We start from the raw sequence: 27,545 nt of genomic DNA on the forward strand, positions 1-27,545 counted from the left end.
AGCCCCACCTGCTAACCCCTCCTGCACTCGCTGCACAGGCTTCCTTGGCGGGCCTGGAGGATCGCCCAGCCAGTTCCTGCCGCAGGGCCTTTGCTCAGGCTGTTCCTTCTGCCAGGCATGCTGTTCCCAGCCCCAGACACCTCTCCCCACCCCCATCCTTCGTCTTCTCGGCACTCCTTATCACAACCCACAATCACCCCGTTTCTCTGCTCGTTAAATGTATTCCCAGAAGGGTCCCGCCGGGGCCCTGCCAGCACTCAGCTCGGGGCCTGCGCACGATCCAGGCAGAACGCACCAGCGGGCCAGCCAGCACCCGTTCTGTGCAGGTTCCCCCCCCGGGGCCACTGAACCTGCTGTAGCCTCGCCGGGCACGGGGCTCCTGGCCACACGTGGTCAGTGCCCTTAGATCAAGACGGCATAAAGCTACAAACTCAGCCCCCCCCCCCCCATTTGAACGGTGGCTCCTATCCTGGTTGGTACGTGTCCACCGTCCTCCAGAAGGTTCTAAGGGACAGCACGGATCTCAGCAGTCGGCAGGACAGCGTCTGGTCCTGCCTGCACAGCTGTGTCCCCAGGGCCCAGAGCTGCCTGGTACGCATCGAACCCTCACCCACCGCTGGCTCGCGGCTAGCCCGCAGACCCCCGACTCACAGGTCACCGTCGGAGCCCACGTCCTCCAAGTGCTCATCACCTTCGGCACGTCCTGGTGCCTCCCGGCCTCGGCCCGGGGGTGCAGGTGAGCCTGGCGCCCCTTCCCGGGCCGTGTCCTCGTCCTCCAGGCCGGGGGGCCCGTCCTCAGAGCCGCCGGGGCTGGGCGGGTGTCCGAGGCCCGCAGCGGCGGCCCGCATGGCGGCCAGCGCGGCCATCTGGGCCCGCTGCATCCGGGCCTTCTCTGGCTCTCTGTCCTCGTCCGGGGCAGCCCTGGCCCGGGCCGGGGGGCCGGCAGGCAGCTCGGGCGGCAGGGGCGGTGGGGGTTGCCGGGCCTCCAGCTCCTGGCGTGCCCGCTGCTGCCGCTGCAGGAGTGTCTCCATCACCGCCTGCAGCTTCATGGCCCTGCGGGCCGGGCCGCCCCGGGCACCAGACGTGGGCGGCAGGGGCGGCCCCTGCGGGGAGGGGGCCTGGCCGCACTGCAGTGTGGGGGCCTCAGGGGAGCCGGGACAGTGCAGGGTGGCGGGGGGCGGGGGCGGGGGCCGCCGGGCTCAGGCTGAGGGCATGCCAGCGGTGCCTCCTTCTCACGCCAGGCACCGGGCAACGGCGGCTGGTGTCTGGCTCATTCACGGGTTTGCAGAGACCTGGGGGCAGCAGGAGAGACCATCAGACCACACTCCAGGGCTCCTCGGCCCCATCCTCCCGATTGAGGTCAGACCGCAAAGGCCTCTGGGAAAATCTCTCCCCACCATTCCCATCAGGGTGCAGACCTGGAGGCCTCCCTGGAGGTGGTAGATGGTGCTCTCCCCATCCGCCCCCCTCTGTCTGCCCTCCGGGAGGCTGGGAAGCGGGGTCACCCTGCACTGAACTCCTGAGGGTCTGAAGGTGGCCCCCACCAGTCTGGGCCACAAAGAAACGTGCGGTTCCTGACCCCACCTCCTGGGGAAGACCTTGGATTATTGCTTCATAAACACAGCAGGGGGACTGGGCATTCCCGGCCCCCGATTGGCCACAGCCAGCTACCAGGCACCAGAGTCCAGATGGGTTCCGGGTTCTGGTTCCGAGCTCCAGGTGCTGCCTGGACCCCTGCTGGTGCAGCCCCGTCCAGATGGCTCCAGGCGCCACCCCCCTCCACTCAGGCTAACCAAGACCGTGGCTGGCCCAGACCGAGGGCTTCCTGTATACAGGTCCTGCGATCACCCTCCTCGCTCACGCTCCCATCCCATTCCTCAGCCTTGACCTCTCTAGGCCTCAGTTTCCCCATCTGCAAGATGGTGTCCTGACAGCGCCCACCTCTGTGCTCAAGCAGGGACGAAGCAAGTTTGTGACGGTAAAGGCAGGCACACGGCAGGCACCATGTCGTGTTAGGGAAGGAGGCGCTGGATGGTCCCCATGTTACGGATGAGAAAAACTGAGGCCAGGAGATGCCCTGTTGGAGGACACACAGCACGTTCCCGGCAAGGCTGGGATTTGAACCAGGATCTGAGTGACATCAGAGCCTCCCTCACCACCCCACGTGATCTCTGCAGGGGAGTCCTCCTGCCCTTTGGGACCCCAAATGGGGCCAACGCCCCCAGAAGGCAAGGAACTGCGCCCCAGCCTGGGGTCTCCTCAAACCACCACCAACCCTAATTGCCAAGGTCTCAGGCAGGGACACCCAGAACCTGGCATTGCTAGGCCTCACCAAACAGAAGGACGCAGGTCCCACCCCAGCTCCCCCCCCTCCCCAAGCCCAGGCCACACCCCCACCCGCCCAGACCGCCAGTAAAACAAACCGGGCAGAAGCCAACAGGCCCAGTAGTGACAACACAGACGATACATCATGGGGAAGGGGGACAGGAGATGGGGGGAGGGGACAGGAGACTGCCCCCAACCCAGCAAATGAACCCCCAAGCCACTCCTGGGGCAGACAGGGACCCACACACAGGAGGGGCCAGTGGGCAGAGGCTCGTGGTCGCTAGCTAGCTCACACCCATTCCCCAGGATGGCCACCTTCCCAACTCCCATAGTGACCTGCTAACCCGAGCCTGACGCCACTCAGGGGAGTCTTGCAGTATAGACGCCCCCCTCAACACACCCAGTCAGGGGAGGGGCCCTGCAGAGCCACAGGGACCCAGTGGCCCTCTGCTTTCTCCCCAGACCCCCTGCTGCTTCCATCTGGATAGGAGAAAGGGCAGTGGGGGGGGGGGGGCGGTGGGTGACCCCCGTGGGAAATGGGAGAGGGTCATGTCCCCAAAGGACCTTGGTATCCAGTAGGGACGGGGTCTCAGGGCACAAAGACCCTCTCAGAGGCCACAGTGCGAGAGGCTGACCAGTACAGTCTGTCCTTGGGGGCAGTGAAGTAGCACCCAGCCCCCCACTCTCCACCCCTCCCAGGACTGGTGATCACCCCCCCACCAGCCCTAAGAAGTGCTGAGGGGACATTTCACGCCCAGTGTCTAGTCTGGTCCACTACCCCTCCCCCACACTTGACAACTTCAAGACAAGCCCCCCCTCCCTACGGAAACGCTCCAGGCAACACCCCCCTCCTCTTTGGGGGGCAGAAGGAAGAGGCCAGAGGAAGCCACTCCCCCCCCCCCCCCAGCCTCCCACCCCCAGGCCTGCCGGGTTTAATGACCCTTCCGGGTCGCCCAGTGGGGGAGGGGAGCAGGGCAGGCCTCCACGTTGGGGTTGGTGGAGGGGGCAGGTGGGAACCCCAGAGCTCCCCTGGGCCTTGCCTGGGGCCCCCATGGCCGCCATTAACCCTAAGCTGGCGACGCCCACCCCCTCCAGACCCCTCCCCCAAGAGCCCTTTGTCCTCAGCCCCTACCCCCCACTTTATGACAACCCTAAGGGAGAGGCATTCCCAGGCAAGGACCAGGCAGGGGTGGGGGTGTGCTGGGTGGTCGCTGGAACCTGACTAGGGGGCCAGAGGGATCCTGGGCCACACCCTCCCCCCAATGCCTCCCGGAGAGAGAGGTCACCCGCTTGGGCCGGGGCCTTGCAAAACACGGTTATTTAAAGAGTTGTGCAAGGCTGGGGCCCGCGGGTGGCGAAAGGGGCCCCTCACTCCACGAAAGGAAGAGGGGGTGGGGTGGGGCAGAAAGCTGGGGAGGGGGCTAGGAGAGTCGGGAGTGGGGCGGCCCGGAGGAAGTGAGAAAAGAAAAACCGAAGAAAGAGAAGAAATAAGACGACAAAAACCCCAGTCCGGATTTCAAAGGCTTCTTGGAAAGCGACCGATTTGCATGGGGGGGGGGGGGGGCAACCCCTCCGGCCCGGGCGACTAAAAACGGAAGATTATTGACAAATCCGCCGCCTGGGGTCGGACGCCGAACGTTGGAGTTGACAAACGCGCGCTCCCCGCGCTTCCTGCGCCCGCTTTTGTGTCTGGGGGGCACTGACCGAGGCGGGGGGGCTTTTCCCGGGGATCCCCGCCAGAGCGCTGGCTGCCCGGCCGAACCCACGCCCGGGCGCGGGCATTGGTGGGGGGGGTCCCCCTCCAGGGGTCCCTTTCAGCTCCGGAGCCGACACTTTATAAGTAAGCCCTCCAACCTGGCGAGGGTCGCTAGGGAACTGCCCTCCCCACCCGGCGTTCCCACTCCGCTCGGGGGTCGGGAATAAAGCACCCGATTCCGGGGAGGAAAAAAAAAATGAGATAAGAACCCGGAGCGCAGCCCCCCGCGCGCGCCTGGAGACCATTTCCTTCCGCTGGGGGGTGGGGGGCGGCGCTCACTCGGGACCCCCGACGGCCCTAGCGCAATGTGGTAGGGGGTGAGGTCTCCGAGGGGGGTCGCGGAGAAAACCACCCCAACTCGGACCCACCGGAGTCGCCTTCCCGGTCCTGGGCCCCCACCCTTGTCCCTGCCCAACTTTGGAGACCCCCCTCACTGGCTTCCCGGGCGCACTGCGCCCACCCGGGACCGGAACCCGCAACTTAAAAGGCCAGCCTCCCCCCCGCCTCACCGCGCAGGGCCCGCTCGGGGGGCGCATGCCCTGCGCCTGGCGTCCGGCCCTGCCCCGGCCGCGCCTGGCCTCCGGCCCGGGCCGCGAGCTGCGCGCTGCTGGCTCCCGGCCGCCGCCGGGTTTGTGCCGCGCGCCGACTCACCGAGCCGCCCGCCGAGTCCGCGTCTACACCCCCATCCGACCCGATTGGTAAGAGTCTCCCCGCGCGCGGCCTCCCCCGCCCCTCCCCTCCCCCCGCCGGCGCGCTCACCGCCCCGCAGACAAATCACCGGGTGACAAATCGCTCTCAGATGCAAATACCTCGCCGGTGATTCAGCGCTGCGGCCCGGGACGCGGGGAGGGGTCTCGTGAGGCCCCCTCCCCCTTCCCGGACGCCCCCTCGACCCCCGCGCTCGGTCCGAGGACGCACCGCCAGCCCAGGAGTGTTGGGGAGGGGGAGAGAGTGGCCAGAAATTTTCAGGTCACGGCCCCTTTAAATGATAATAAATAATAAAAGGGAAGGGGAACAGCTTCGCGGGAGGCCCCGCCCCCTGCTTAGGGACGGTGGGCAAAGTGCGCGCCGCGGCCCCGAGCGCACAGGACGCCGAGGGCGCGGGAGGGACTGGGAGCATCCGAGGGGGAGGGGAGGGCTTTAGACCTCCGCCAGGGCGGGCTGGAGGGACCCGAGCCGGGTCGGGGACCCCTTCACCAGCTCTCCCGGCATCTAGGATGGGCCTGCCCTTCCGGGCTCGGAGTTTCACTCCTGTCCCATAGCCCAGCGACCTGGCGCTAGAGACTTCGCCCCTCCCCCCCACCCCACCCCCAACAGAGCCTCTGTTGCCACATCTGTAAAATGGGGATTAAAGACCCGGTGATGGCTGGAGCTACAAGGAAGAGAAATGAGAGCAGGCCGGGGGCTAAGGGAGGAGGCCAGGGCTCTCGTCGGGGGTGCTGCAGGGTGGGGAGAGGCCTAGGAGAGGGAAAGCTGCCGCCGGGGGGGGGGGGGGGGGGAGGGGGGAGGGCAGCGCTGCGCTGCTTGGACACAAGCGTGGGGGTGGGGGAGTGCGTGCTGGTCCTCGGGAAGACTCCTTGTGAAATCGTGACGACCCCTGCCCCCGACTGTCACCCTCTAGGAGAAGAGATAAGATAATCTCCTTGGTAATAATAACTTGATAATAATTTTCATATTCTGAGCCTCCCCTTGCCCGCCATGTGCCCTATGCATGTTCACATCTCTGTGTAGGAGAGACTCTTAATGTCCTCATTTCAAAGAGAGCGACGCCGAGGCACAGACTAGGATGCCTCGAAGGTGGGGATGTGGATGTGGGCTCTGCTGGGAGGTCTGAGGTCTGCCCACCCTTGGGACTAATTGCAGGGGCCCGGCTGCAGCCCAGATGTGAACCAAGTGGGAGCACGGGTGGGCAGTTGGCCTGGGGGCCACTTGTCCACGGTCCTACCGTGTGGAGCTTGGGCCCCTGGTTTTCAGGGTTGGTTTCATGTACCCCAAGGCTCACGATACTGACATCTTTTCAGGACATCAAGCCTCCAGTGCAAACTGCAGGTTTCCTGCTTCAGGTGGGGGTGGGGGGTGGGATTCCCAAGCCCAGGGGATGAGTGCCTAGAGGCTGCCCTCACCCCAGGGCTGGAGTCCTGCCCACCGCTTCCGGGAACCCAGCCCTCGAGCCCCAGGGCCTCCTGTAGCCTAATGGCAGCAGGTGGTGAGAGGCCTCCACCTTTAGGCTATTAAACACCCAGTCCCAGCTGCCTACTCGTCCACACCCCCTCCAGTGGGAGGCGCAGAGACATCTGCCCAAAGAGGGGAAGTTTGGAGAGACCCAGGTGAGCTGGGGAGGAAAGCCACCATAAGGGTCCAGGCACCCCCCCCCCCAGGAGCCACTTCTCCCAAGTGCAGGAAAGCCTCTTCCCCATCATAGAGCCAAGGACATCAGGATGCACTCCCTGCCCCACCCAGGTTAGATTCGTGAGCCTCTCTGCCTCGTCTTCCCCTGTAAAAGGAGCCCATGTTTGGTTTGTTTCTTACACTTTATTTTTTTAGAGAGGGAGCGCACGTGTACACAGAGGGGCAGAGGGAAAGAAAGACAATCTTAAGCAGGCTCCACGCTCAGTGGGGAGCCCAACGCAGGGCTGGATCCCATGGCCTCCGCATCATGTAGGACCACAACTTGAGGCAAAATCAAGAGTCCGGACGTTCAAAGGCTGAGCCACCCAGGCACCCCCAAATGAGTCCACGTTAATTCATTCCTTGTATGCTCGTTTTGAAGGTTCCATTTCCATTTCCTTCTGCTCAAAAGGAGGGGCACGGCGGGGTACTCTCAAGGGCAGGGGTGGGGGGGGGGTGCTGCCCTTCCCCCATTTCCCTGGGGAAAGTTGTCCATACATAGCAACTTCCCCAGAGGTGCCCGGTCCTAGAGGGTGAGGGGCTGCAGGATTCCCAGCTGCCTCCAGTGAGGCCATCCTATTTTTAGCCCAGGGAGGGAGCTGGGAATTGATTCACAGACTTGCTGGCTCCACTGGGAGTGGGCAGCAGGCCCTGGTTCCACCTCGGTCCTCCTGGTCCTGCTATGTGATTTCCAGTTGGTGCTGACCCTCCTTTGGTCTCTGTTTTGCAAGCTGGGAAATGGGTACAGAGACCCAAGTCCTATAAGGTTTCCTGTCCAGACCATGTTGCAAGACCCCTGCGGGTTTGGGACACCCTCCCCCCCCCCCGGGGAAAAAGTAGCCAGCTCCCCACTCAGGGGTGGGGGAGGGTGGGGGAAGCACCCTCTTAAAAATTCACCCAGATCAAAAAGGAAAGGCGGGGGAGGGCACCTGGGTGGCTCAGTTGGTTAAACATCAACTTTGGCTCCAGTCATGGTCTCGCGTTTGTGAGTTCGAGCCCCACGTCGGGCTCTGTGGTGACAGCTTAGAGCCTGGAGCCTGCTTGGGATTCTGGGTCTCCCTCTCTCTCTGCCCCTCCCCCGCTCATGCTCTGTCTCTCTCTGTCTCTCAAAAATACATAAATGTACAAAAAAAGATTGAAAAAATAGTTTAAAAAAAAAATTCACCCAGATCCCAAACAGTCCACCTCCCCGTTTTTCCTCCTCAAACGTGTTCCCACATCTGGGCCTTTGCACTGGCCAGTCCTTCTGTGTGGCGTCCCCTTTCCAGGACACCCCATGGCCCATGCCCTCTCCTGCTTCACACTGGAGCCTCTGCTCTTCAGAGGGTCCCTCCCTGACCTCTCAGGGTCCGGCGTGACCCCATCATGTCACCCTGTTTTCTCTTCGTCCAGGTGCTTCTGTTTCTGAAACGTCCGGTGTTCACTTCCGGTATTCATTTGACCCAGTCTTCCTTGCTTGAAGCAGGGTTTCCAGGCCTGAGGCTGTGCCTGGCACATAGTAGTTGCTCAATAAATGTTGGTTGAATGAATGAATTCGTGTGTTCCCTCCCTCATCCCACAGGATTTTTGGCGTCTGTCTATATAGAGGTGGAGGGGAACAATTCACCGTCTTGATTTCCAAAACAAACAAGCCCGGACAGGGGTGCTGGTCCCCGTGGAAACGACTCAACCCTGTTTTCCGTCACTTGCACCTGGCTCCCGGGTTGCCCTGGCCCTGCAAGCCGGGGTCCACGAAAATGCGATTTTAACAACTTTTTTTTTTTAATTTTTTTTTACGTTTTATTTATTTTTGAGACAGAGAGAGACAGAGCATGAACGGGGGAGGGGCAGAGAGAGAGGGAGACACAGAATCTGAAACAGGCTCCAGGTTCTGAGCTGTCAGCACAGAGCCCGACGCGGGGCTCGAACTCACGGACCGCAAGATCGTGACCTGAGCCGAAGTCGGCCGCTTAACCGACTGAGCCACCCAGGCGCCCCTTAACAACTGTTAAAATAAGAGAAAAGCAAATGTACCAATAACGGATGCATATTAATGAATCCAGCCTAAATTATATTAGGTTTTATAAAAACAGTAAAATAATCACGTTTAATATTTTCTCATGGACAAGACCCAGGAGACGAAAGGGCCTGCGACCCAGGAAGTTCATGATGCGGCTCGCTTGACCCATTCCGCATCGGGGAGACGCTGGGCCGGGGTCTGGTATGGGGTTCGCATGAGCGACCGCCCCTTTGCGCTGGCGGCTCCTTTGTGGGGGTCGACCCGGGAACCTCGGTGGGGTGCGCGCCCCACCTGCCGGGCACCGACGGGACTGCAGTCAGGGGCGGGGCCGGCGCCGGAGGCCGCCAGGTGGCGCCGTGTCCCCTGAAAACGACTTTCCCGGGTCAGACGGGGAAACTGAGGCCCGCGGAGTTATTTTCTCCCCTGTGGCTTCTTCTGAATGTTCTACGGTAGAATTGCCAGATAAATACCAGATTCGCGGTTAAATTTTAAGTGTATCCTAAGTTTTGCCCAGGACCTACTTATACTAAAAAGTTTTTCATTGTTTATCGGAAATTGAAATTAGCCCCTTTCCCTACCCCGGACCCCCAGGGTTTATCCCTATCAGGTGACCCTGGGGCCCATCCCACCCTCTCTCTCGGGTGTGCTGGCACATGCCTGTTCCTGGCAGCTCAAAAGGCAAGACCCGTGGTAGTAATGAATAATAAACTGGAAAAGTCTCCACCTACCTTGGACCGTGTCCCTCCCTGCTTAGGAGCCTCCATGGTTCCCACCACCCTCAGGAAAGATCTGGCTTATCCCTGCAGCTGGCAGTCTTCCCACTGCTCTCTCCTCTGGCCCCGCAGGCCTTCTAGCTGTTTCTCACCAGATGTTTCCTGCCCCAGGGCCTTTACACTGTCTGTGCTCCCCATCTGTTGTGCTCTTCCCCCACCTCCGAGCTGCGTTCACATTTCCCAGACTTGCCTGCTCCAGGAAGCCTTCCCGGACTCACCCCCACCAAGGTCAGGCTCCCAGTGACCCACGAAGGGCACACATGTCTTTCTCATGACCCTTTCTGCTCCTCTAACTCTGCATCTGTCCAGGTAGTCTGCCCCTTCCGTCCAAGACCAGGCAGGGACTGTGTACAGGAAGCCCCTCCTCACTGCCGTGGCCCGACCCCCAGCGCAGAGCCTGGCACACAGGAGGGGCTCCGAAAACGAGGTCCAGCTAAATGGGCCCCAAACGACTCCTCTTCCTAGACCTCCCTGTCAGCCCTTCAACTTTGTGTGTTTTCCTGAGATAATCGTGAATCCTGACTCAGAACTTCGCCAGGCTTCCCCCGACAGTGACATTTTGCAAAACTGGATTTTGACACTGATGCAATCCACCCACCTTCTTTGCATTTCCCCGTTTTATGGGACAGGAGTGAGCCATCAGGAGGGTCCCTCCTGCTGCCCCCCCCCCCACCTCGCTCACCGCCCCTATCGCCCTCACCCCGGCAACCACCGGTCTCTTCTCCATCCCCATAACGCTCTCTCCTCCGGGTGCTGTTAGAACCACACATCGTGTAACCTTGGGGGTTGCCTGATTTTCCCCGCGTGATTCTGGGAGATGCGTCCGAGGGGCCGCGTGTCTGCCCCGCGCCCGCAACTGTCTGCTGCTGAGTTGTGTCCCATGGTGTGGGTGGGCGAGTGTGCTCGCCCACACGCGTGTCGTGGACGCCCGAGTTACCCCGTGTGGGCTGCCGCAGGTGGAGCTGCTGTGAGCTTAGTGTGCGGGTTTTCTGTCCCGGAGCTTTTATTTCTCCGACATGAATACCCCAGAGCCCCCTTCACCTTCTTTTTAAAAAAAAAACAAAAACGTTTTTCCTGCAGAAACTGTGCCACTCCCTCTGCACACACCTTCTCTCTTAACCCCCACAACACACTTGGTCATTCATCCCACAAATATCTAATCAGCCTGACCATGCGCTGGGCGCTGGGGATACGTGGGGGACCACGTGAGACAGGCAGCCAGCAGGTACAACACAGGGACATCAGAACCGTGATGGGGGCAGCGCTGGACGCAGAGAGCTCCAGGAAGGCTTCCCGGAGGAGGAGGAGCCAGCTGAGCTGAGACTTGACGGACGAGTGAGGCACAGCTGGCACGACAGCCAGACCTGCGTGTGCAAAGGCCCAGAGGCCAGAGGGATGGCAGCAGTTCAAGCAGCTGCAGAGAGAGGGTGAGTTTGGAGGGCAGGGAGTGGGCGGGGGCGGCAGGGCCTGTGGGCAAAGGGGAGAATTCCACCCTCTTGTCCTGCCAGTCTGGAGGCTGGTGTTGAAGACAAGAACAAGCCAGCTTCAGGCCAATGTCGACATGACCCTGTGTTTTGGCCTCTTGGTCTCACATTAACATCGCTGCCAATTTGGGTTACTTGCAGGGCCGTGCTGTTTCCAGATAAGTTGGGAGCCCTGGAGCCCTCCCAGAGATGGGAGGGGGTCCTGCGGGAGTGACTAAGCCTCAGCCGGCAGGGCTGTTGGGGGAAGGCTAAACTAATCCTGCGCAGGCAGCCCCACCCCAGCGACGTCTGGGCGGGGCGAGGCTCTGACGGGCTCGCAGCAATCCGGGTGCAAGCAGCGGTGTGGGGCTTCTGAGCCCGGGCCTCCAGGCTCTTCCTGGAACCTGTGCCAAGGGATGAGCCTGACTTTCCGGGAGCACCATGCGGCCATGCGGGGAGGAAGCCCAAGCAGCCACACGGAGGGGGTGGGGGTGGGGTGGGGGGACTGCTCCGCCACTAGACCTGCCAGGAAGGCCTCCTAGGGCCTTCCAGGTCCCGCCGCTAGGTGCGCCCGTCCAGCCCAGCCGAGCCCGGTTACCCCACAGACCCGGGAGTGAGAATCGGCCGCTCTTCTGCCTCCCTCCGCTGTGGGGCGCTTTCTCAAGGAGCCGTCCGTCCCGCGAGCGGCTCTGTGCACGTGCTCCAGGGAGCACCTGTGCACTCCGTGACACCCGCCCTTTCCCCAGCCGGGACGCTGGACACTCACCGGGTAGCGGTAACACTACTTTATTTCAGCACTTTAAAAATCGCACGCTGTTCACATGTCCGTATTTCTGAAAATGGGACGAAGCTTATAACGTTAGGATTGCAAGGCAGTGTGCGAAAGACGTCCGTCGGTGCTTTGGGGGAACGTTCCAGAGAGTGCCAGTATCAAAGTGTCTTCAATTTCAGGAAATACGGAAGTAATTAGGATATCAGTGGGAGCAAACATCACAGCAAATTCGTACCGAGGGGACATGGGGGGGGGGGCGTTTTCACTATGATTATCTTGCACAGAAACCGAGATGTTAATAACCACATACGAGCGGTTGCTGTTCAAACGGCACCTGTCCCACAGGGGCCCAGCTCTCTCCCCGCAGAATCCGCCCGGATGGGGGCAGGACGCTCCCTCAGGACACCCGCACTCTCCCGGGCTTCGGGGGCCCGGCGGTGGCCGGGGGGTGGGGGCGGGGGGGGCGGCGGCCAGGCGGCGCAGCTCCGTCGGGGGGGGGGGGCGGGGGCGGGCAGCCCGGAGCCCCGGGGCCGGCGGGGCCGCCGCGGGGCGCAGGGGCAGACCCGGCGGAAGGCCTGCCGGAAGTGGGAGCCCAGGAAGGCGTAGAGCAGCGGGTTCAGCGCCGAGTTGCCGTAGGACATGCAGTGCGCCCAGATCTTGAGCGCGTAGGCGGTGTAGCTGCGCGGGTGCCAGGCGCCCGCCGGGCCCAGCGCCTGCAGCACCAGGAACAGCTGGATGGGGCCCCAGCAGGCGGCGAAGAGCAGGACCACCGCGGCCACCAGCCGCGAGACCTTGGCCCGCACGGCGCCGGCCCGCGCTGCCAGCAGCCGGCCCTGCGGGGTGGAGGGGTGGTGAGGAAAGGCTGCGTGCTGGCCGGGGCCACCCCGCAGAGCCCCCCTCCGTGCTCGCTTACTCTTAAAGTAAGCTGCGGGGCCCAGCGTGGGGCCTGAACTCGCGACCCCGTGAGCAAAAGCGCCTGCTCTACTCGCTGAGCCGGCCGGCCGCCCCCAGAGCTCGCCTTCTTGAGCCTGGCACGTCCCCCCCCCCCCGCCCCCTTCGCCGCCCCCTCCCCCTCCTCCCCCCCCCCCCACCCGCGGCTCCTCCAGAAGCGCGTCCCCCACACCGCGCCTCCACCCAGCCAGCCAGCCAGCCAGCCAGCCGGCGGCCGCTCACCTGCAGGGCGCCGTCGGCGGCCCCGGGGCTCACGGCGGTGCGGCCCAGGTGGCGCAGCATGGCCCCGTAGCAGGCGCAGGTGGCGACCAGCGGCAGCAGGTAGAGCGCCAACAGGTTGTAGAGCGCGAAGGCGCGCTCCAGGGCCCGGCTGGGGAAGACCTCGCTGCAGTAGGTGCGCGGCCCGGGCGAGAGGCGGTGCAGGGCGAGCACCGGCGCGGACACGGTGGCCGAGCCTGCGCCACACGACAGGGTGAAGACCCTGCCCCGGGGACGAGGGACGCCAGGAGGCCAGGACCCCTACCCTCAGGTGCCCCCTGGGGCAGCGTCACTGGGCGCCTCGTAGGCGCGCGTCGTCCGGGGTCCGCGCCTTCGGCGGCTCTTCGGAGGGAGCGCCCGTTTCCCAGAGGCACGCAAGGCCGAAGCCCAGTGAGGGGCGGTTGGCGGGGCGGGGCGCCCAGGGCACGAAGGCTTGTCGTCCCCCCACCCCACCCCCCGCCCCGTGCGGCGCTCGCGCTGCACTCACCCACCCAGATGCCGAGGCTGACCGCCAGAGCCAGGCGGGGTGTGCGGCGGCGCAGGGCGCGCAGTGGGAACACGGTCACGTACCAGCGGTCCACGCTCATGGCCGTCAGGGTGGCGCACGTGGCCTGCACCGAGACCTGGGGGAGGGGGCGAGAGCGGGCGTTTGGTCCCGTGTGCGGTGTGGGGCCTGCCCCGTCTGCGCCCACCCTGCGGGTGCCCCCGCAGGTCCAGACACCCGGGCACAAACGGGACATGTCGCGGGAGGGCCTCCAGGGGCAGAAGAGGGGGATCCCAGTGCGGGTTTGACCGGGCCGCTGGGGGTCCGCCGAGATGGGCGGAAGCACAGCCATCGTAGGGTGGCGGGACAGGCGCGCGAGAAGGCGCCGGCCCGCCTCCGCAAGCCCCGTCCCTAACTGTATCTCTGCCTTTTGCGCGGTCCCCTTTCCCGCCCCCAGGCCCAGGCTCCACCTCCTCCGCGGCCCCTTCCCCAGCCCGCGCACCTGCTGCATGTAGTTGACGAACTTGCACATGAAGTCGCCCAGCACCCAGGCGGGCAGCGGGTAGAGCAGGGCCGTGAAGGGCACGCAGCACAACAGGAAGGTCACGTCCGTGGCCGCCAAGTTGGCTGCAGGAGGGAACACGCGGGGGCCTCAGCCACCCAACAGCCCGGCGCAGCCCCTACCCTTTCCTTGCCTTTCTCCGAGTAACCCGCAAGACCGCCTGGAAGATCCCCCGGCGTCCTTCGGCAGAGAAATTGGGGCGCCCTCCAGTCCCCCATTTGTACACGTCAAACATCCCCTCAGTACGGGTTTCGTGGCCATTCGAGCGACAGTCATTGCGCCCTGCGCGCCCCCGTCCGGGCCGGAGAGCCGGGGCGCGTTCCCGTCGAGGCTGGGAGAGCCGGGGTTGCGCCCCCGTCGAGGCTGGGAGAGCCGGGGTTGCGCCCCCGTCGAGGCTGGGAGAGCCGGGGTGCGCCCCCGTCGAGGCTGGGAGAGCCGGGGGCGCGCCCCCGTCGGGGCTGGGAGAGCCGGGGGCGCGCCCCCGTCGGGGCTGGGAGAGCCGGGGGCGCGCCCCCGTCGGGGCTGGGAGAGCCGGGGTTGCGCCCCCGTCGGTGCTGGGGAGAGCCGGGGCGCGCCCCAGTCGGGGCTGGGAGAGCCGCGCACGCCCCCGTCCCCTCTGAACCTGCCTCCCGGTCTGCAAGCTGGAGACAGTGGCGCTGCCCAGCAGCCACCACAGAATAGAGGAAAACAAGCACTCACCTGAGCCAAGTCGGTCAGCCCATCATACAAATGTGTGAACCGAGCCTTTCATTGGCGCAAGGGTCGCAAACCGGGATCCCGCGGGCCTAGCAGCCCCTCTCCCTACTTTCTTTTTTTTTTTTTTTTTTTTTTTTAAATTTTTTTTTCAACATTTTTTATTTATTTTTGGGACAGAGAGAGACAGAGCATGAACGGGGGAGGGGCAGAGAGAGAGGGAGACACAGAATCGGAAACAGGCTCCAGGCTCCGAGCCATCAGCCCAGAGCCTGACGCGGGGCTCGAACTCACGGACCGCGAGATCGTGACCTGGCTGAAGTCGGACGCTCAACCTACCGCGCCACCCAGGCGCCCCTCCCTACTTTCATTCATAGGACACGGTGTCACAAGAACCACGTTTTAACCAGGCACCTTCCTCAGGGCCAGGCCAAGCTCTCCACCGGCCACTGTCCAGACTCCAGAGTTCTCGAGCTCTAGCCCAAGAGTCAGGGACAGTAGGGACGGGACCTGCTTCCTGCACGGGGCTGGGGGAGGGGGTGCCGTCTGGGAGAGCACAGCGCGCTAGGAGGCCCCCTGGGTCTCTCTGGGGACCCCCTGAGTGGCCGGCACGTGCCCGGGCGCTCACCTATGTAAAAGTTGGTCACCGTCCGCATCTGCTTGTGGCGGCAGATGACGAAAATGACGAGCGAGTTCCCTGCCAGCCCGAGCAGCATCAGCGCCACGAAGGAAACCGGCACAAGCCAGGCGTCCACCGGCCGCAGCACAGGGGCCCGGCCGTACGAGGCGTCGGCGCCACAGCCCGGGCAGACCGTCGCGTTGGCCGGCGCCCACCAGGACGCGTTGGGCGCGGACGTGGCCACGGCGCGCATGGCTTCACCGCCCTCTTCCCCCTGGCCGCCCGCCGGTTTGCGCCCAGGCGGCGACCTTCCTCCTCGCTGCCTGCTGGGGACACACCCGCGGAGCCTGGGAAGGGTCTCGGCTGCAGGCCACCTGACCCGGAGGGCGACTCCGCCGGGCAGGGCGGCTTCTCTGCTGCCGACGCAGCCGCGGCCACTTTATACCCTGCGCCCCCCTGGTCCCCGCCTCCCCGCCTCTCCCGCAGCCTCTGGCCACTCCTTCACCTGCCCGTGCGCCCTCCACTCACGTGCACAGCCACCTTCTCCCCCTTTCGCTCTCCTTGTACTGTCTGGCCCCGGAGCCCTGGAGGGGACAGGCTGGAGGTGGGGCTCGGGGGACCAGGGGAGAGGGGAGGGGGGAGGCTGTGTGGAGGCTGCTGTGGACCCTAGAGGGCGAGCCTAACCAGGGGGTTGAGACTCAGAGGACAGGCAAGCGGTGGGGACAAAACAGAGACCAGAGAAGGCGCCCTGTTAGTCTTCCGTGTGGCTGGGGCTCCGGGTGGGTGGGCCCTGGCTGACAGGGAGACCAGCCCTCATCAGAGGCTGGGAGAAGGGGTACTGGAGAGCCATGGAAGGCTCAGAGCAGGGCAGGTCCGCCGGGGAACTGGCAGTTAGAAGGAACCTGTTCTTTTTCATATATATTTTTTTAATGTTAATTATTTTTGAGAGAGAGACAGAGGGACAGAGCACAAGCGGGGGTGGGGGGGGGGTGGGACAGAGAGAGAGGGAGACAGAGAATCTGAAGCAGGCTCCAGGCTCCGAGCTGTCAGCGCAGAGCCCAAGGTGGGCACAAGATCATGTCCTGAGCCAGAATCAGACGCTAACCGACTGAGCCACCGGGCGCCCCTAGAAGATACCTGTCCTTGAAGTACACAGCCTGCGGGGACTCCTTGGCTGTGGATGGGGGTGTCGCCCCCTGCCTGACTGGCTGCCCCTATTGGACGCTCGCACTGGGGGCGTGGGCACCTGTGCCACTGGGGCTAGGAACCAGGTGGAGGGCAGTTTGCAAGGACACGTGTACCCCACGTACCCCAGATACTTTTTCTGTCCACCCGCTTTCCATCTTGAGGACGATTCTGGACAACGGCTTAAACAATCAGAAAAGGAAGAGAAACTTCTTTGAGGTGGGGGCTGTGGGGAGAGCAGCGGCAGCTCCTGGGGCAGCCGAGGGTCCAGGCGGGTGTCAGGAGGGTACCAACCCAGGTTCCCCAGAAATGAGACCCCAGAATGGGGGGGAGGCCCGGTGGCATGCTCTAGAATTAGCACATTTATTGGGCAGTTAGTTCTCGTGGGCGGGAGCAGGAACCAATCCCCGCCCCCCAGAACCAGCGGGAACCAACCCCCCCAGGACCCCCCTGCTGGCCGCCCCCCCCCCCCGCAGGCGCCTTCTCTCTGGATTTATATCACCTTTGATTCATTTGGCTCTTTTCTCATTTGTCTGTATGATGCCACATAGTACGTGCTCTTGGGGGTCTTTCCGCAGCCCCTCCTCCGTACCCTGTGTGTTTGTTAAAGTGATCCGGTCATTCTCCGGCACACTTGCCAACAGGCTGTCTGCGGCCGCTGTCTCCCAGTGGCGTCTCTTCACGTGGTCCTGGTTTCCACTTTTCTTGTAGACTGAAGGGTGGATTCCAGCCAGATCCCACAGGTTCGATTCTCTGCTCCCAACCCTCCCACAGCTCCCCGTTGCCAGACCCGCCATCACAGGACCGCAGGGCTCACGGGTCCACCCTTGGCCCTGTGCCTCCTTCCCCCTCATGCTCACTCATCACCCTGCTCTGGTCACTCTGGATACCTCAGGGCCTTTGCACTGGCTGTCCTCTCTGCCTGACACACTCTTCTCACTTTGCAGCCTGCCAGTCCCTCTCTCGGAGAACTTCTCTTTCCTGCCCCACTTCGAGGGGAAAGGGTCTGTCCTGGCCACTGCCACACCCCAGAGCCCATCACTGGGCCCTGCTGACAGTGGACATTGGTTAAATGAACAAATCCTCAGGGGTGAAAGGGGGTGGGAACTGATGTTGTCCTATGTAAAAAAAAATTTTTTTTATTAAAAAAGTTTTTAATTATTATGCTTATTTATTTTGAGAGGGAGACAGTGTGAGTGGGAGAGGAGCAGAGAGAGAGGAAGACACAGAATCTGAAGCAGCTCCAGGCTCGGAGCTGTCAGCACAGAGTCCCAACAGGGCTCGAACCCACTGACCGCGAGATCATGACCCAAGCCCAAGTCAGAGCTTAATCGACTGAGCCACCGAGGCGCCCCCGCCCCCCGCCCTTTTAACGTCTATTTTCAGAGATGAGTAAAGGAGTCAGGGCTCCAGGGGCCGCACTGAAACAGGACTGGGAGAGTCTGGTGGACTCGGGGCTGGGGGCTGGGGTGGGGGCGCGGCTTGGGTCATTTCATCTGTCTCCTGCCTCTGAAATGGATGCCCCCCTCTTTCCTAGCTCCCCAGGCCTCGGTTTCCCCGACCATCCCCTGGAGGCTGGGTGCCCCGCCCACCGGCCTCCTGGCTTCGGGGGCGGGGATCTCGCTACCCGCCGCCTCGGTCTCCCCGTCTGTGCCCCGGCATCTGGCTGGCCCTGCGGCCTCGGTCCCCGCCCCGCGCGTCCAGCCTCCAGGCCCCGCCCCGGCCCGCCTCTGGGCGCCCGTCACTTCCTGCTCGGCCCGAGAAGGCCCTGCCGGGCGGCGGCGGCGGCAGCAGCTTCCGAGCCATGGTCGCGCTGGAGAACCCGGAGGGCGGCTCGGAGGCGGCGGCGGTGGGAAGCGCCCCCGGCGGGCGGCGGACGCTGTGAGCGCGGCGGGGCGGGCGGGGCACGCCCTCCAGGACTCCGGGGCCCCTCCCCTCTCCCCTCTCCCCTCTCCCCTCTCCCCTGTCCCCTGTCCCCTCTCCCCTCTCCCCTCTCGCCTCTCCCCTCTCCCCTCTCCTCTCGGGTCCGGCTGCAGCCCCAGGCCCGCCCCGCCCCTTTTCCTTGGGGGTGCCCCGGACCGTGGTGGGGGTGGGAGGAGGGGGCTTTGTCGTCCCCCGGGGGGATCCCACCCCCGACCGGCCCGCGCGTCTGCTGGGCGGAGGGAGGCACCCGGTTCGTGCGTTGGCGTGCCCCCGGGGCCCAGAAGTGCCCCCTCAGCCCCGCGCCCGCGTATTGTCTCGCTTTGGGGGTGTCGTGCGCCTGGCCGCCCGCTCGGGTGAGGTGGCGAGGTAGTGTCGCTGCGCGCCGCGTCCCCCGAGTCCGTTTTGGTGTTGCGGGCGCTAACGCACAAGCCGCTGTCCCCCCACGCGGGGTCTGCACCCCACAGCCAGTCCTGTGTGCGCCCCATGGGGTTTTCCAGCCCCCACCCCCCGAGGACACAGGGCTCTTTGTTCGTGTCTGAGTACTTAACAGATGGGGGGGGGGGTGCTTCAACACCGGGTCAGCGGGAGCGGGAGGGGACGGGGCCGCCGCTGCAGGTAGGACCCCAGAGGGGCCGGGCACACTTCCGCGTAACCGGCGTGTTTACGCCGAAAACCGCGCTGTCGCCCCCTGGTCCTGGGGGGGGGGTGGGGGGGCGGGGAGCGAGGATTCGGCTGCCTCGTCGTCCGTCCGTGTGCTGGTCACTCCAGCTTCTGTGCCTCAGTTTCTCCATCTGTACAAGGAGATATACCAGCGGCCTCTTCTCGCAGTGCCTGGGACGAGGTGGGGGGTGTCAGGGACCCTGCGCTCAGAGGTGCCCCGCAAAAGGACGCGCGCATTCTGTGTTGTCCCAAGCGTCTCATTCTGTTTCGTTGCCGCTGTGCTGTTACGATTTCCGCCCGGTACCTGCCCGGAGGCCACGTGGGTCTCCACAGACGTGGGACTTCCCTTCTTTGAAGGGGCCTTAAGCACCCAGAGCGGGTATTAACTTGCCAGGTGGGTGCCGCGGTGGCACCCCCCCCCCCCGGGGTGTGGCCGCTGCTGGGGGCCGCGGGGCCCCGCCCCAGCCTGAGTCACCTCCGCTCGGAGCCCTCCCCCCTTGGTTTCCTGCTTCGGGAAGTAGGTTCCTCTCTTGCTTGTTCCTGGGGGAGGGGGACCCGTGCCAGAGAAGGTACCCTGGAGCCCAACAGAGCAGGTGGCAAGAGGCCCTCTTTCAGAACCCGCGGGGAACAGAACTGGGGGAGACAAAGGAGGCTGTTCTCCCCAGACCCAAGCTGACTTAGCAGCTGTTTCTACCTGGGGCCTGTCCACCCTCACTGGACAGGCACCTCGAGGACACGGACATTTCCTGAGGCCTGTCAGGTCCAGGAAGCCTAAGGCACCCCGTCTGCGTTGCCGGTTTCCCCATCCGTAAAGCGGTCTCTGTGGGCAGGTGCCGGGGCCACAGCAGGGACGGGGCCGACCCCATCCTGTCTGCAAGCGTGTAGTTCGGGAAAGGGGGGTTAAATAGTAAATAGATGAGTAAACCAGCTGGTTCTGGGCAGCAACAGGTGAGGCAGGGTAATGGGGCTGATCGGGCTGTCCAGGAGCACAGCGGTTTCTCCCAGGAGGCGGCATTTGAGCCGACGGCAGACTGTGCCAAGAAAGGGTACTTCCGGCAGAAGGCTCGGCAAAGGCCCTGAGGTAGACTGTTCCTGGGGGCTTTGGGGCACGGTGAAGGGGCCCCTGGGTCTGGAGCAGAGGATGGGGCGAGGCACTGATTTTTGATGTGTAGGTGTGTTTTACACAACCTTTGTGCTGCCACACGTCCCTCTCCCGACAGCCTTCGTGACAGATCCGATTTCCTGGGCACTTGTGGGCTGCCTTCTCTGTCCTGCCCGCTTCTGCTGTCCTCTCTTCCTCAAGTGGGGACCAGGCCCGGTCGTTGGCCCTGGAGACCACACGTTTCTTGTCTCCTGCTGGAATTTGGTTGAGGTCAGCAAGCTTGAGTTGGTGGTGGGACTCCATTTCCAGTGCTCGGCTCAGCGCAGGAGGCCCACAAGAGGGTGGCGAGCCCTGCAGAAGCCTATGGGGCCGGACACAGGCCCCTGTGGTCCCTGCAGGGCAGGGCAGGGCAGGGCTTCTGATGCCACGTCACGATGGAGCTGGGCCTTGCCCTCAGGGTTCTGGGGAGCCATGCATGGTGGTGGAGCAAGGGAGGGCCCCGCTGGGTCTCGACCAGGTGTGGGGGGTGGTCTGAGGGGCCCAGAGGGAAGCAGGAGGCTGAATGGTTCAAGGGGGTGTTGCTGTTCTGACCAGGTTCAAATCCTGGCTCTGCCCTGCCACTCTTAAGGGGTGATGGGGAAGCCCCATTTCTCCGAGCCCCAGGTCCTGAGGACTCAGCCCTGCCCTGACATCTCCTGATAACCTCCCCCCGCCCCCCGCCGGATGCAGACTCTGTTATCAGCCCCACCAGGCTGCTGTTCTGGACTCTGTCCAGCTGCCAAGGTGGAGACATAGGCACTGGAGCTCGGGGAGAGCTACGGTGAACTGGGGCTTGGGGTGGGCCTCAGGGAGGCAGCCCTCAGTTTGGATCCAGCCTCACAGTCACTGGTTCTGTGCTGACTTGATTTACCTCTCCCCGTGCCGGCCGGCCGCCTTCCTCGAGACTGTGGGATCTTGAGATGATGACTCTGTGTCTCAGTTGCTAATTTGTTTAATGGGCCTCAACATAGTATCACCAGCCTCCTGCATGATAGTGATGGTGAAAATGAGTATTCACAACAGCATGGCAGAGGGGGTGAGCTCCCCATGACAGGAGGAAACCAAGCAAGTTGCAGCTGGGTTGATGTCTGCCCTGGCCCCTTGTGGCCCTGAGTGTCCCCTTTCAGGCTCACAGAGGCCGTTTGTTATTTTTATTTTTATTTTTTTTAATGTAAGCCCCAACACAGGGCTTGAACTCATAACCCAGAGATCAGGGCCTGAGCTGAGATCAAGAGTCAGATGATTAACCAACTGAGCCACGCAGGCGCCCCACACAGAGGCCACTCTTATCCTAACTTGGCAGAGAGTGAGCTGAGGCTCCCGGTTCCACCGTGAAGCATCCTAGCTAGGATTTGAACTCGGGGCTGCGATTCCAGGACCCGAACCGTACCACTGCCGTGTGCTCCTGTTGATGGGTACTTGTGCACGTGTGAGTTTATTCGTCAGACAGCAGCATGCATTTTGGCAGAAACTGTTATCCGGGGAGCCCGTGCTGCTTACCTGCTCCACTGTGACCTCATGCAGTGCTGAGTCTCATCAGCCTGTTTGCTTTTTGATCAAGATGTAATGGCCATTCTACAGAGGACAGACGCTTAAGGCTGGGGACACTTTACATATGTATAGACCCCACGGAGCACTCACTTCATTCCTAACCCCTACAAGGTCTCTGCCACAGTCCTGGAGTTTCACGGTTTTCTAGAGCCTACTGGTGGCTTGGAAGGAAGAGGCCACACTTCTGTTTTTAATTTGTGTCCTGGGAACTTTGGGTACCAGAAAGTTTGGGGGGGCATTTTGGAGTCTGAGTCCTACTCAGTCTTGGTATTGTGGGATTTTTTTGAGAACCGATGCGGCAGTTGGTTTTCGGACCACCTGCTGGGTGCCAGGCTTGGTGGGTGAGTGTCTGCGTGGGGACTTCGGTGGACGAGGCTGGAGTCTACGGTGATCAGGAAAACAAAGCAGTGACGTATTACATAAGGGGGTCGGGGTCTCCCTGACAGGTTAGAACAGAGCCAAAGGAGATGTTCAAAGGAGTGAGCCATTCAGACGCAGGGGGAGCGTGCACCGGGCAGGGGGTACAGGCCGATGGGTGGGACGGCGTGTGGCATTGCTGGAGGGGCGGTGAGGAGACCTGTGGCTGCAGCAGACAGAGGGAGAGGAGTTAGGACACGGGAGGGGCCATCCTGGCGCCCAGACCCTCTGAGGGTCAGGATCCACCATTGCCCCTGCAGTGTGAGGGTTTTGTGGCCCAGTGGGGACCATCCCCCCTGTGGTCTGGGGGTCGTCAGGGGCTGACCTGGAAGGCCGGAACTTGCCAGGATGTTTCCATCTAGCAATCCGTCCCAGCCCCGTGCCGTGTCTGCAGCTGGCCCGTGGGTCCCCAGTGGGACGCCTGGCCATGCTGCTAATTCGTCTACACATTAATGCCATTTGCTTGGAGGACAGCAGATTAGTTCCAAGGGGGGCACATTTCGGGGGGACTCCAGGGACAGAAGGCAGATAGACTTGGCCGTCACCTTCAGCTTCCGGGGGATGTTTCTCGGTGTATCTGCTGCTGGCATGGGGGTTGCTCCATTAAATCAAGTCTTTTGATGGGGTGCCTGGCTGGGAGCCCCACATTGGCTACAGAGATTGCTTAAATAAATAAACTTTTAAAAAGTCTCAATAATAATAATAATAATAATAATAATAATAATAAGGCCTCTTGAGAAACTCCAAGAAGAGGGCAGTGTTCAAACCTGGAGACTCTGGGTCCCACTAGCTTGCGGTAAGATCCAGAAGCCTGCGAACTTTTCTTGGCCACCCACCCAAGGTGTGAATGCAGGCCAGTGTCTGCTCCTCTCCGAGCCCCAGTTTACTAATCTGTCATCACGACTGTACGGGCCTCCTGGGTGATGTGACCATGAAACAAACGGCAATTTTAAGGGTCTAGGGCTCCCGTTGCTGAGGGAAACCAAGCGGCAGTGGCCATGGTGGGGGTCCTGGCCTGTGTTGGCCCTGAGGCCTGCCTCCCCACCCCAACCCCGGCCCACAGGCCCCTTCCGGGCTGCCTGCCCGCTCTAGCTGGCTCCCAGGTGAAGAGGCTGTCAGCATCCAAGCGGAAGCAACACTTCATCAACCAGGCTGTGCGGAACTCAGACCTCGTGCCCAAGGCCAAGGGGCGGAAGAGCCTTCAGCGTCTAGAGAACAGTGAGTGGGGGCTGGGGGCACCTCCTGGGGGGTTCCTGGGGCCCAGATGAGAACGGTGTGTCTGTTGGTATCATCTGGTGCTTTTACCCTGAGTCTGACCCTGAGCTGGCAATGCTGGCGGTGGGCTATAAGGAGCTCTGGGCGTTGGAGCTCAGGTTTTGAAAGATGTATAGGAGTTCAACGAGCCAGGGAGAAGGAGGAGTTCTGGAGGTGGAGGCTAGATGGTTTCTGCGCCTTCTGGGAAAGACAGGTCGAGCACGGGGGTGGGGAGACCAGTGTGAGCCAGAGCGTAAAGGCCCTACGTACAGAGGCCAGGGGAGGAAACATGGTCCTTGGGTTTCTAAGGAGACTGGGGGGCCCCAAATGCCACCCCCCAGCCCAGAGACCATCTGTTTCCATCTAGCCCAGTACCTCCTAACGCTGCTGGAGACAGACGGGGGCACAGCTGGTCTGGACGATGGGGACCTGGCCCCCCCCGCAGCACCCGGCATCTTCGCAGAGGCCTGCAGCAATGAGACCTACGTGGAGGTGGGGCCCCCGTGCCCTGGTCACTGCCTCCCTCTGCTCCGGCCACGCGGGCCTCCTCTCTGTTCTCGCTTCTGCTGCCGCACGTGGCCTATGCTGGTCCCTCGGTCAGGAGCACCCATCTGCACCCATCCCCCTCTGGTTCCTCTATGCCCACCCTCTCTGTTTCCCTGGGGATCCCCAGACAAAGCCAGAACTCCCACGTACCCCAGAAGTTTCCGGCACTCCCGATTCATCTGCCCCTCATTGGGAATGAAGGACTCCACCGAGGGCACATTTGGTCCATACCAATCCCTGCCAGAGGAGCGGTCTGCGGGTACCCTGTAGCGGGCAAACGTGTCTACAAGGGGTATTTCCGCACACTTTGTGGCCCTGTGTGTGCATTGGCCATATGGAGAACCCGGGGCTGAGGACGCCTGGGTCCAGCGCGCCTCTCTTCTAGGTCTGGAATGACTTCATGAACCGCTCTGGGGAGGAGCAGGAACGGGTTCTCCGCTACCTGGAGGATGAGGGCAAGAGCAAGGCACGGAGGAGGGGGCCCGGCCGCGGGGAGGATCGAAGGAGAGGTGCGGGCCTGGACGGGAGGTGGGGGGGGACCAGAGGTACGGAGGGTGTACGCCTAGCTGATCCTGTGTGGGCGGGCCAGGGACGGGGAGGGGCCAGGTGTGTGGGCGGTGCTCGGGGCAGAGGAGGGGAGGAGCCAGTGTGTGGGTGGTGCCCGGGCAGAGGTGGGGAGGGGCCTGGTGTGCGGGCGGGCCAGGGACAGGGAGGAGCCAATGTGTGGGCGGGGCCCGGGGGAGAGGAGGGGAGGAGCCAGTGTGTGGGCGGTGCTGGGGGGGAGAGGAGGGGAGGAGCCAGGTGTGTAGGCGGGGCCCGGGGGAGGGGAGGAGCCAGTGTGTGGGCGGTGCTGGGGGGAGAGGAGGGGAGGAGCCAGGTGTGTGGGCGGGGCTCGGGGGAGAGGAGGGGAGGAGCCAATGTGTGGGTGGTGCCCGGGCAGAGGTGGGAAGGGGCCTGGTGTGTGGGCGGTGCCCAGGGACAAGGGGAGGGATGCCGCGTGTGGGCGGTGCCTGGGGGGAGTGGGGAGGGACCCAGCGAGTGGGCAGTGCTTAGGGGAGACGTGGGGAGGAGCCCTGAGGGGGGCGTTGCCCGGGGAGGGGAGGAGCCTGGTGTGTGGGCGGTGCCCAGGGACAGATGTGGAGGAGCCGGTGTGTGGGGCGGGCCAGGGGCTTGCTCTAGACGCTGCCCCAAGCCCAGAACTCTTGCAGAGGACCCAGCCTACACACCCCGTGAGTGCTTCCAGCGCATCAGCCGGCGTCTGAGAACTGTCCTCAAGCGGAGCCGCATCCCCATGGTGAATACCAGGCCAGGCCTCATCTTTTTCCACCTGCCTGTTTTTTTTTAATTACCTTTTTTTCCTCACTTTCTCAATTGGTGGTGGTGTCAGGGGTAGTCCGTTACCCAGTGCAGGTGGTATTGGAGACAAGGCAGTACACAGGCCAGTGTGATCAGAGTGCAGGAACTGGGCCGGGAATGGGCTTTCCATGAGGGTGGGAGGGGCAGGGACAATGACAGTGGGTACTGCGGGATGTGTAGGAGTTCACCAGGAGGAGGGCACAGGGGTTCAGAAGCATGGGGATATCTCAGTGCCTGGTATCTTCGGAAAGGGTTATGTAGCTTCATATAGCAGGTCAGAAGCCACGTTTGAACCCAGGGCTTTGCGCTCCAGAGGCTCCCCTGGGCATGGGGCGTAGACAGCTTGGCCCCAGCCTCATAGTTGGCCTCACCCCTAGACCTGTTTCCCCTGCAGGAAACTCTGGAGACCTGGGAGGAGAGGCTGCTGAGGTTTTTCTCTGTGTCTCCCCAGGCCGTGTACACGGCCATGCTGGACAACAGGTGACAGGGTGGGGGTGAGCCCAATGTGCCCCTCCAGGGACTGGCTCTGGCTCTCCACCGCTTACCTTCCGTTCCTCTCCAGTTTCGAGAGACTCCTGCTTCACGCCATCTGTCAGTACATGGACCTCATCTCAGCCAGTAAGTGCTGCCGACCCACGGGGCCCCACCTGGCTGATGCACCCTGGGGACACCAAGGCTCGAGTCACAGAGGGTCTGGGTACTGGGGGGGCGGTGCTTCTGGAGGAGGAGGGGCAGCATGAGCAAAGGCTCTTGCACGAGTTCGAGTTCTTTGGAAGCTCCCTGTGCGTCTGGCTCCATGCTGGGTGCAAGGTCGTTTAGCTGCAGCTCCCCCTGCAGCCCCCCTCCACCGTGCCACCCAGGTGACTTCGGCGAGTCCCCCTCCTGGGGCCTGTGTCTCCGCTTTTACCACGGGGGTGTTCTCAGGACACAGCGCCCCAGGGAGAGTCCTCACTGCCTCTGGGTGCGCCGCCTCCTTGCTCCTCTGCTCCGCCTCCTGCCCGGAGTTGCTGAGGTGACGGTTTCCATGGCAACTCAGGGACGGCCCCTCCCACGCTCCCTTCCCTTTGTTCCCACAGACTCGGGACGGAGGGGCTGGGCTGGGGGTGCTTCCCCGCAGGAGTTGGGCCACGGCCCGGACACGGAGGAGGAGGGGCCCTGGCAAGATGGGAGGAGGGGAGATGGAATGAGCTCGGGTGTGCATGGCTGGTTCAGGTTCGGGAGCGAAGGGAGGTGGGGCGGGTGGGGGTTGGGCCACTCGAGCCCTGATGCGGAAGCAGCCCCCCCCCCACCCCGCCACCCCCCCCCGTGAGGGCAGGGATGGAGGCGGTGACCTCGTGTGCCCTTCCCCCATGCTGCCCTCATCGTTGCGCCCCCTGCCCCTTACAGGTGCCGACCTGGAGGGCAAGAGGCAGATGAAAGTCAGCAACCGCCACCTGGACTTCCTGCCACCAGGGCTGCTCCTGTCCGCGTATCTGGAGCAGCGCAGCTGATGGCCGCCCCCCCTCCCCCGCCCCCAGCCTCCCCTCCCCCAGGCCTCCCGTGCCATTCGCTAAAGTATCTTTATTATTTGGTGGATTTTTCCCTGCAGACGTGCTCTACCCCGGGGGGGGGGGGGGTCTATCACTCTGACTCCTTCCCAGCCCGCCTCTCCCAGATAAACGCGGGGCCCTGGCCCCCCACACCGGACTGTCCCGGCCTTGCAGCTCCCCGCTCCGGGACTTGAGTTTGAGCGAGGAGATCCGGCCTGGTCACTTCCGTGTTCCTTCTTCGTTCAGCTTTTTCGGCCCCGTCTGAAACTTAAGCAAGGAGCGACAGGCTGGGTTTTTATCACTTTTAATGAATTTGGCATGATTTGTTGTAGATTTTTAAATTTCCCTTTTGGGAAGAAAAACCAAAAACTTGCCCCAACTGATAAATCGGGGGACTTTGTTCCAGTCCCTGTTTGATCCTCCCCCATCCCCCAGCTTTTGGCTTGGATGTGGGGGAGGGGGGGCCTGGGGCTCCGCCCCTTTTTCCAGGTGTGTTCTGTCGTGTGCGCCTGCGCGTGTGCCCCACGCCCTAGGACAGGGGCTGCATCTTAAAGGCTGGTCTTGCCGCCCTTTTGGAACATGTTTGTCCTCCACGGGTGGCTTTTGGTTGCTCTTGGGGCCCCATCCAGCCAGAAGCCTCTGCCCTAGGACTGCCCCATTCCCTTGTCCGTGTCCCTTTGCCCTTCCCCTAGCCTAGCTCTGGCCTGTTACCTTGGGCTGACCTCTCACTGGCCACCCTGGCATGTCCCACAAGAGCAGGGCTGGGGGACCCCTCCCGTGTGTGTGTGTGTGTGTGTGTGTGTGTGTGTGTGTGTCCAGTTGTGCTTTGGGAAAAGTGGAGAGTTCAATAAATTTCTGGTGCTCTGGTCTCTGGTCTCCAGCTGTGGGGCTTTCCTTGGGGGTGTGGCTGGGGGTGCACAGAGGTGCTCAGGATGTTTGG

The 27,545-nt window shown here is 62.9% G+C and overlaps 3 protein-coding genes and 2 long non-coding RNA genes across 14 annotated transcripts in view; 3 read left to right on the plus strand and 2 right to left on the minus strand.

Moving 5' to 3' along the window:
- Positions 1-5,055, minus strand: part of ARID3A (AT-rich interaction domain 3A) — a 32,534-nt gene extending 27,479 nt beyond the window's left edge. Inside the window, exons 1-3 of one of the 7 annotated variants that reach the window (XM_058728610.1) lie at positions 4,891-5,055; positions 1,942-2,077; positions 652-1,292 (exon numbers count right to left, since the gene is read on the minus strand). In XM_058728610.1, coding sequence (XP_058584593.1) covers positions 652-1,049 — 398 coding nt within the window. In that variant the 5' untranslated portion in view covers positions 1,050-1,292; positions 1,942-2,077; positions 4,891-5,055. The other 6 variants (XM_058728611.1, XM_058728608.1, XM_058728609.1 and 3 more) reach the window with 6 other exon arrangements.
- Positions 4,668-8,225, plus strand: LOC131510923 (uncharacterized). The gene is made up of 2 exons (XR_009261242.1): positions 4,668-4,779; positions 8,031-8,225. It is a non-coding gene; the product is annotated as an uncharacterized LOC131510923 (long non-coding RNA).
- Positions 8,226-8,270: 45 nt separating this feature from the next.
- On the plus strand, positions 8,271-11,166 carry LOC131510924 (uncharacterized). Its single transcript, XR_009261243.1, has 3 exons — positions 8,271-10,197; positions 10,322-10,668; positions 10,867-11,166. It is a non-coding gene; the product is annotated as an uncharacterized LOC131510924 (long non-coding RNA).
- Positions 11,167-11,799: 633 nt separating this feature from the next.
- KISS1R (KISS1 receptor) lies at positions 11,800-15,470 on the minus strand. Its single transcript, XM_058723606.1, has 5 exons — positions 15,053-15,470; positions 13,672-13,796; positions 13,173-13,308; positions 12,650-12,882; positions 11,800-12,309 (listed from the first exon to the last, which is right to left on the minus strand). The coding sequence occupies exons 1-5, from the start codon at positions 15,294-15,296 to the stop codon at positions 11,800-11,802; spliced, it is 1,248 nt and encodes a 415-aa protein (XP_058579589.1). The 5' UTR covers positions 15,297-15,470.
- A 2,479-nt stretch (positions 15,471-17,949) lies between these two features.
- Positions 17,950-27,474, plus strand: R3HDM4 (R3H domain containing 4). Of its 4 annotated transcripts, none has more exons than XM_058728617.1 (9): positions 17,950-18,109; positions 22,984-23,138; positions 23,542-23,666; positions 24,106-24,229; positions 24,929-25,014; positions 25,471-25,556; positions 25,639-25,694; positions 25,914-26,088; positions 26,463-27,474. In XM_058728617.1, the coding sequence occupies exons 1-9, from the start codon at positions 18,033-18,035 to the stop codon at positions 26,797-26,799; spliced, it is 1,221 nt and encodes a 406-aa protein (XP_058584600.1). In that variant the 5' UTR covers positions 17,950-18,032; the 3' UTR covers positions 26,800-27,474. The 4 variants fall into 4 exon arrangements, with proteins under 4 accessions (XP_058584600.1, XP_058584601.1, XP_058584603.1 ...); XM_058728618.1 differs by having other exon boundaries at positions 25,937-26,088; positions 26,463-26,604; XM_058728620.1 differs by lacking the exon at positions 25,914-26,088 and having other exon boundaries at positions 26,463-26,604.
- Positions 27,475-27,545: the final 71 nt, after the last annotated feature.

This window comes from Neofelis nebulosa, chromosome 4, assembly GCF_028018385.1.
Source record: "Neofelis nebulosa isolate mNeoNeb1 chromosome 4, mNeoNeb1.pri, whole genome shotgun sequence".
NCBI classification, from domain to species: Eukaryota; Metazoa; Chordata; class Mammalia; order Carnivora; family Felidae; genus Neofelis; species Neofelis nebulosa.

Bases quoted from the DNA above. Each gene is read 5' to 3' on its own strand.
- KISS1R (XM_058723606.1), bottom strand. From the start codon at position 15,296: ATGCGCGCCGTGGCCACGTCCGCGCCCAACGCGTCCTGGTGGGCGCCG. The intron at 12,883-13,172 runs GTGAGTGCAGCG...CGTGTGGCGCAG, and splicing joins CAGCCTCGGCATCTGGGTGG to GCTCGGCCACCGTGTCCGCG. The intron at 12,310-12,649 runs GTGAGCGGCCGC...TCCACCCCGCAG, and splicing joins CCGCCGACGGCGCCCTGCAG to GGCCGGCTGCTGGCAGCGCG.
- R3HDM4 (XM_058728617.1), top strand. From the start codon at position 18,033: ATGGTCGCGCTGGAGAACCCGGAGGGCGGCTCGGAGGCGGCGGCGGTG. The intron at 23,139-23,541 runs GTGAGTGGGGGC...GTTTCCATCTAG, and splicing joins CCTTCAGCGTCTAGAGAACA to CCCAGTACCTCCTAACGCTG. The intron at 25,695-25,913 runs GTAAGTGCTGCC...CTCCCCCTGCAG, and splicing joins CATGGACCTCATCTCAGCCA to CCCCCCTCCACCGTGCCACC.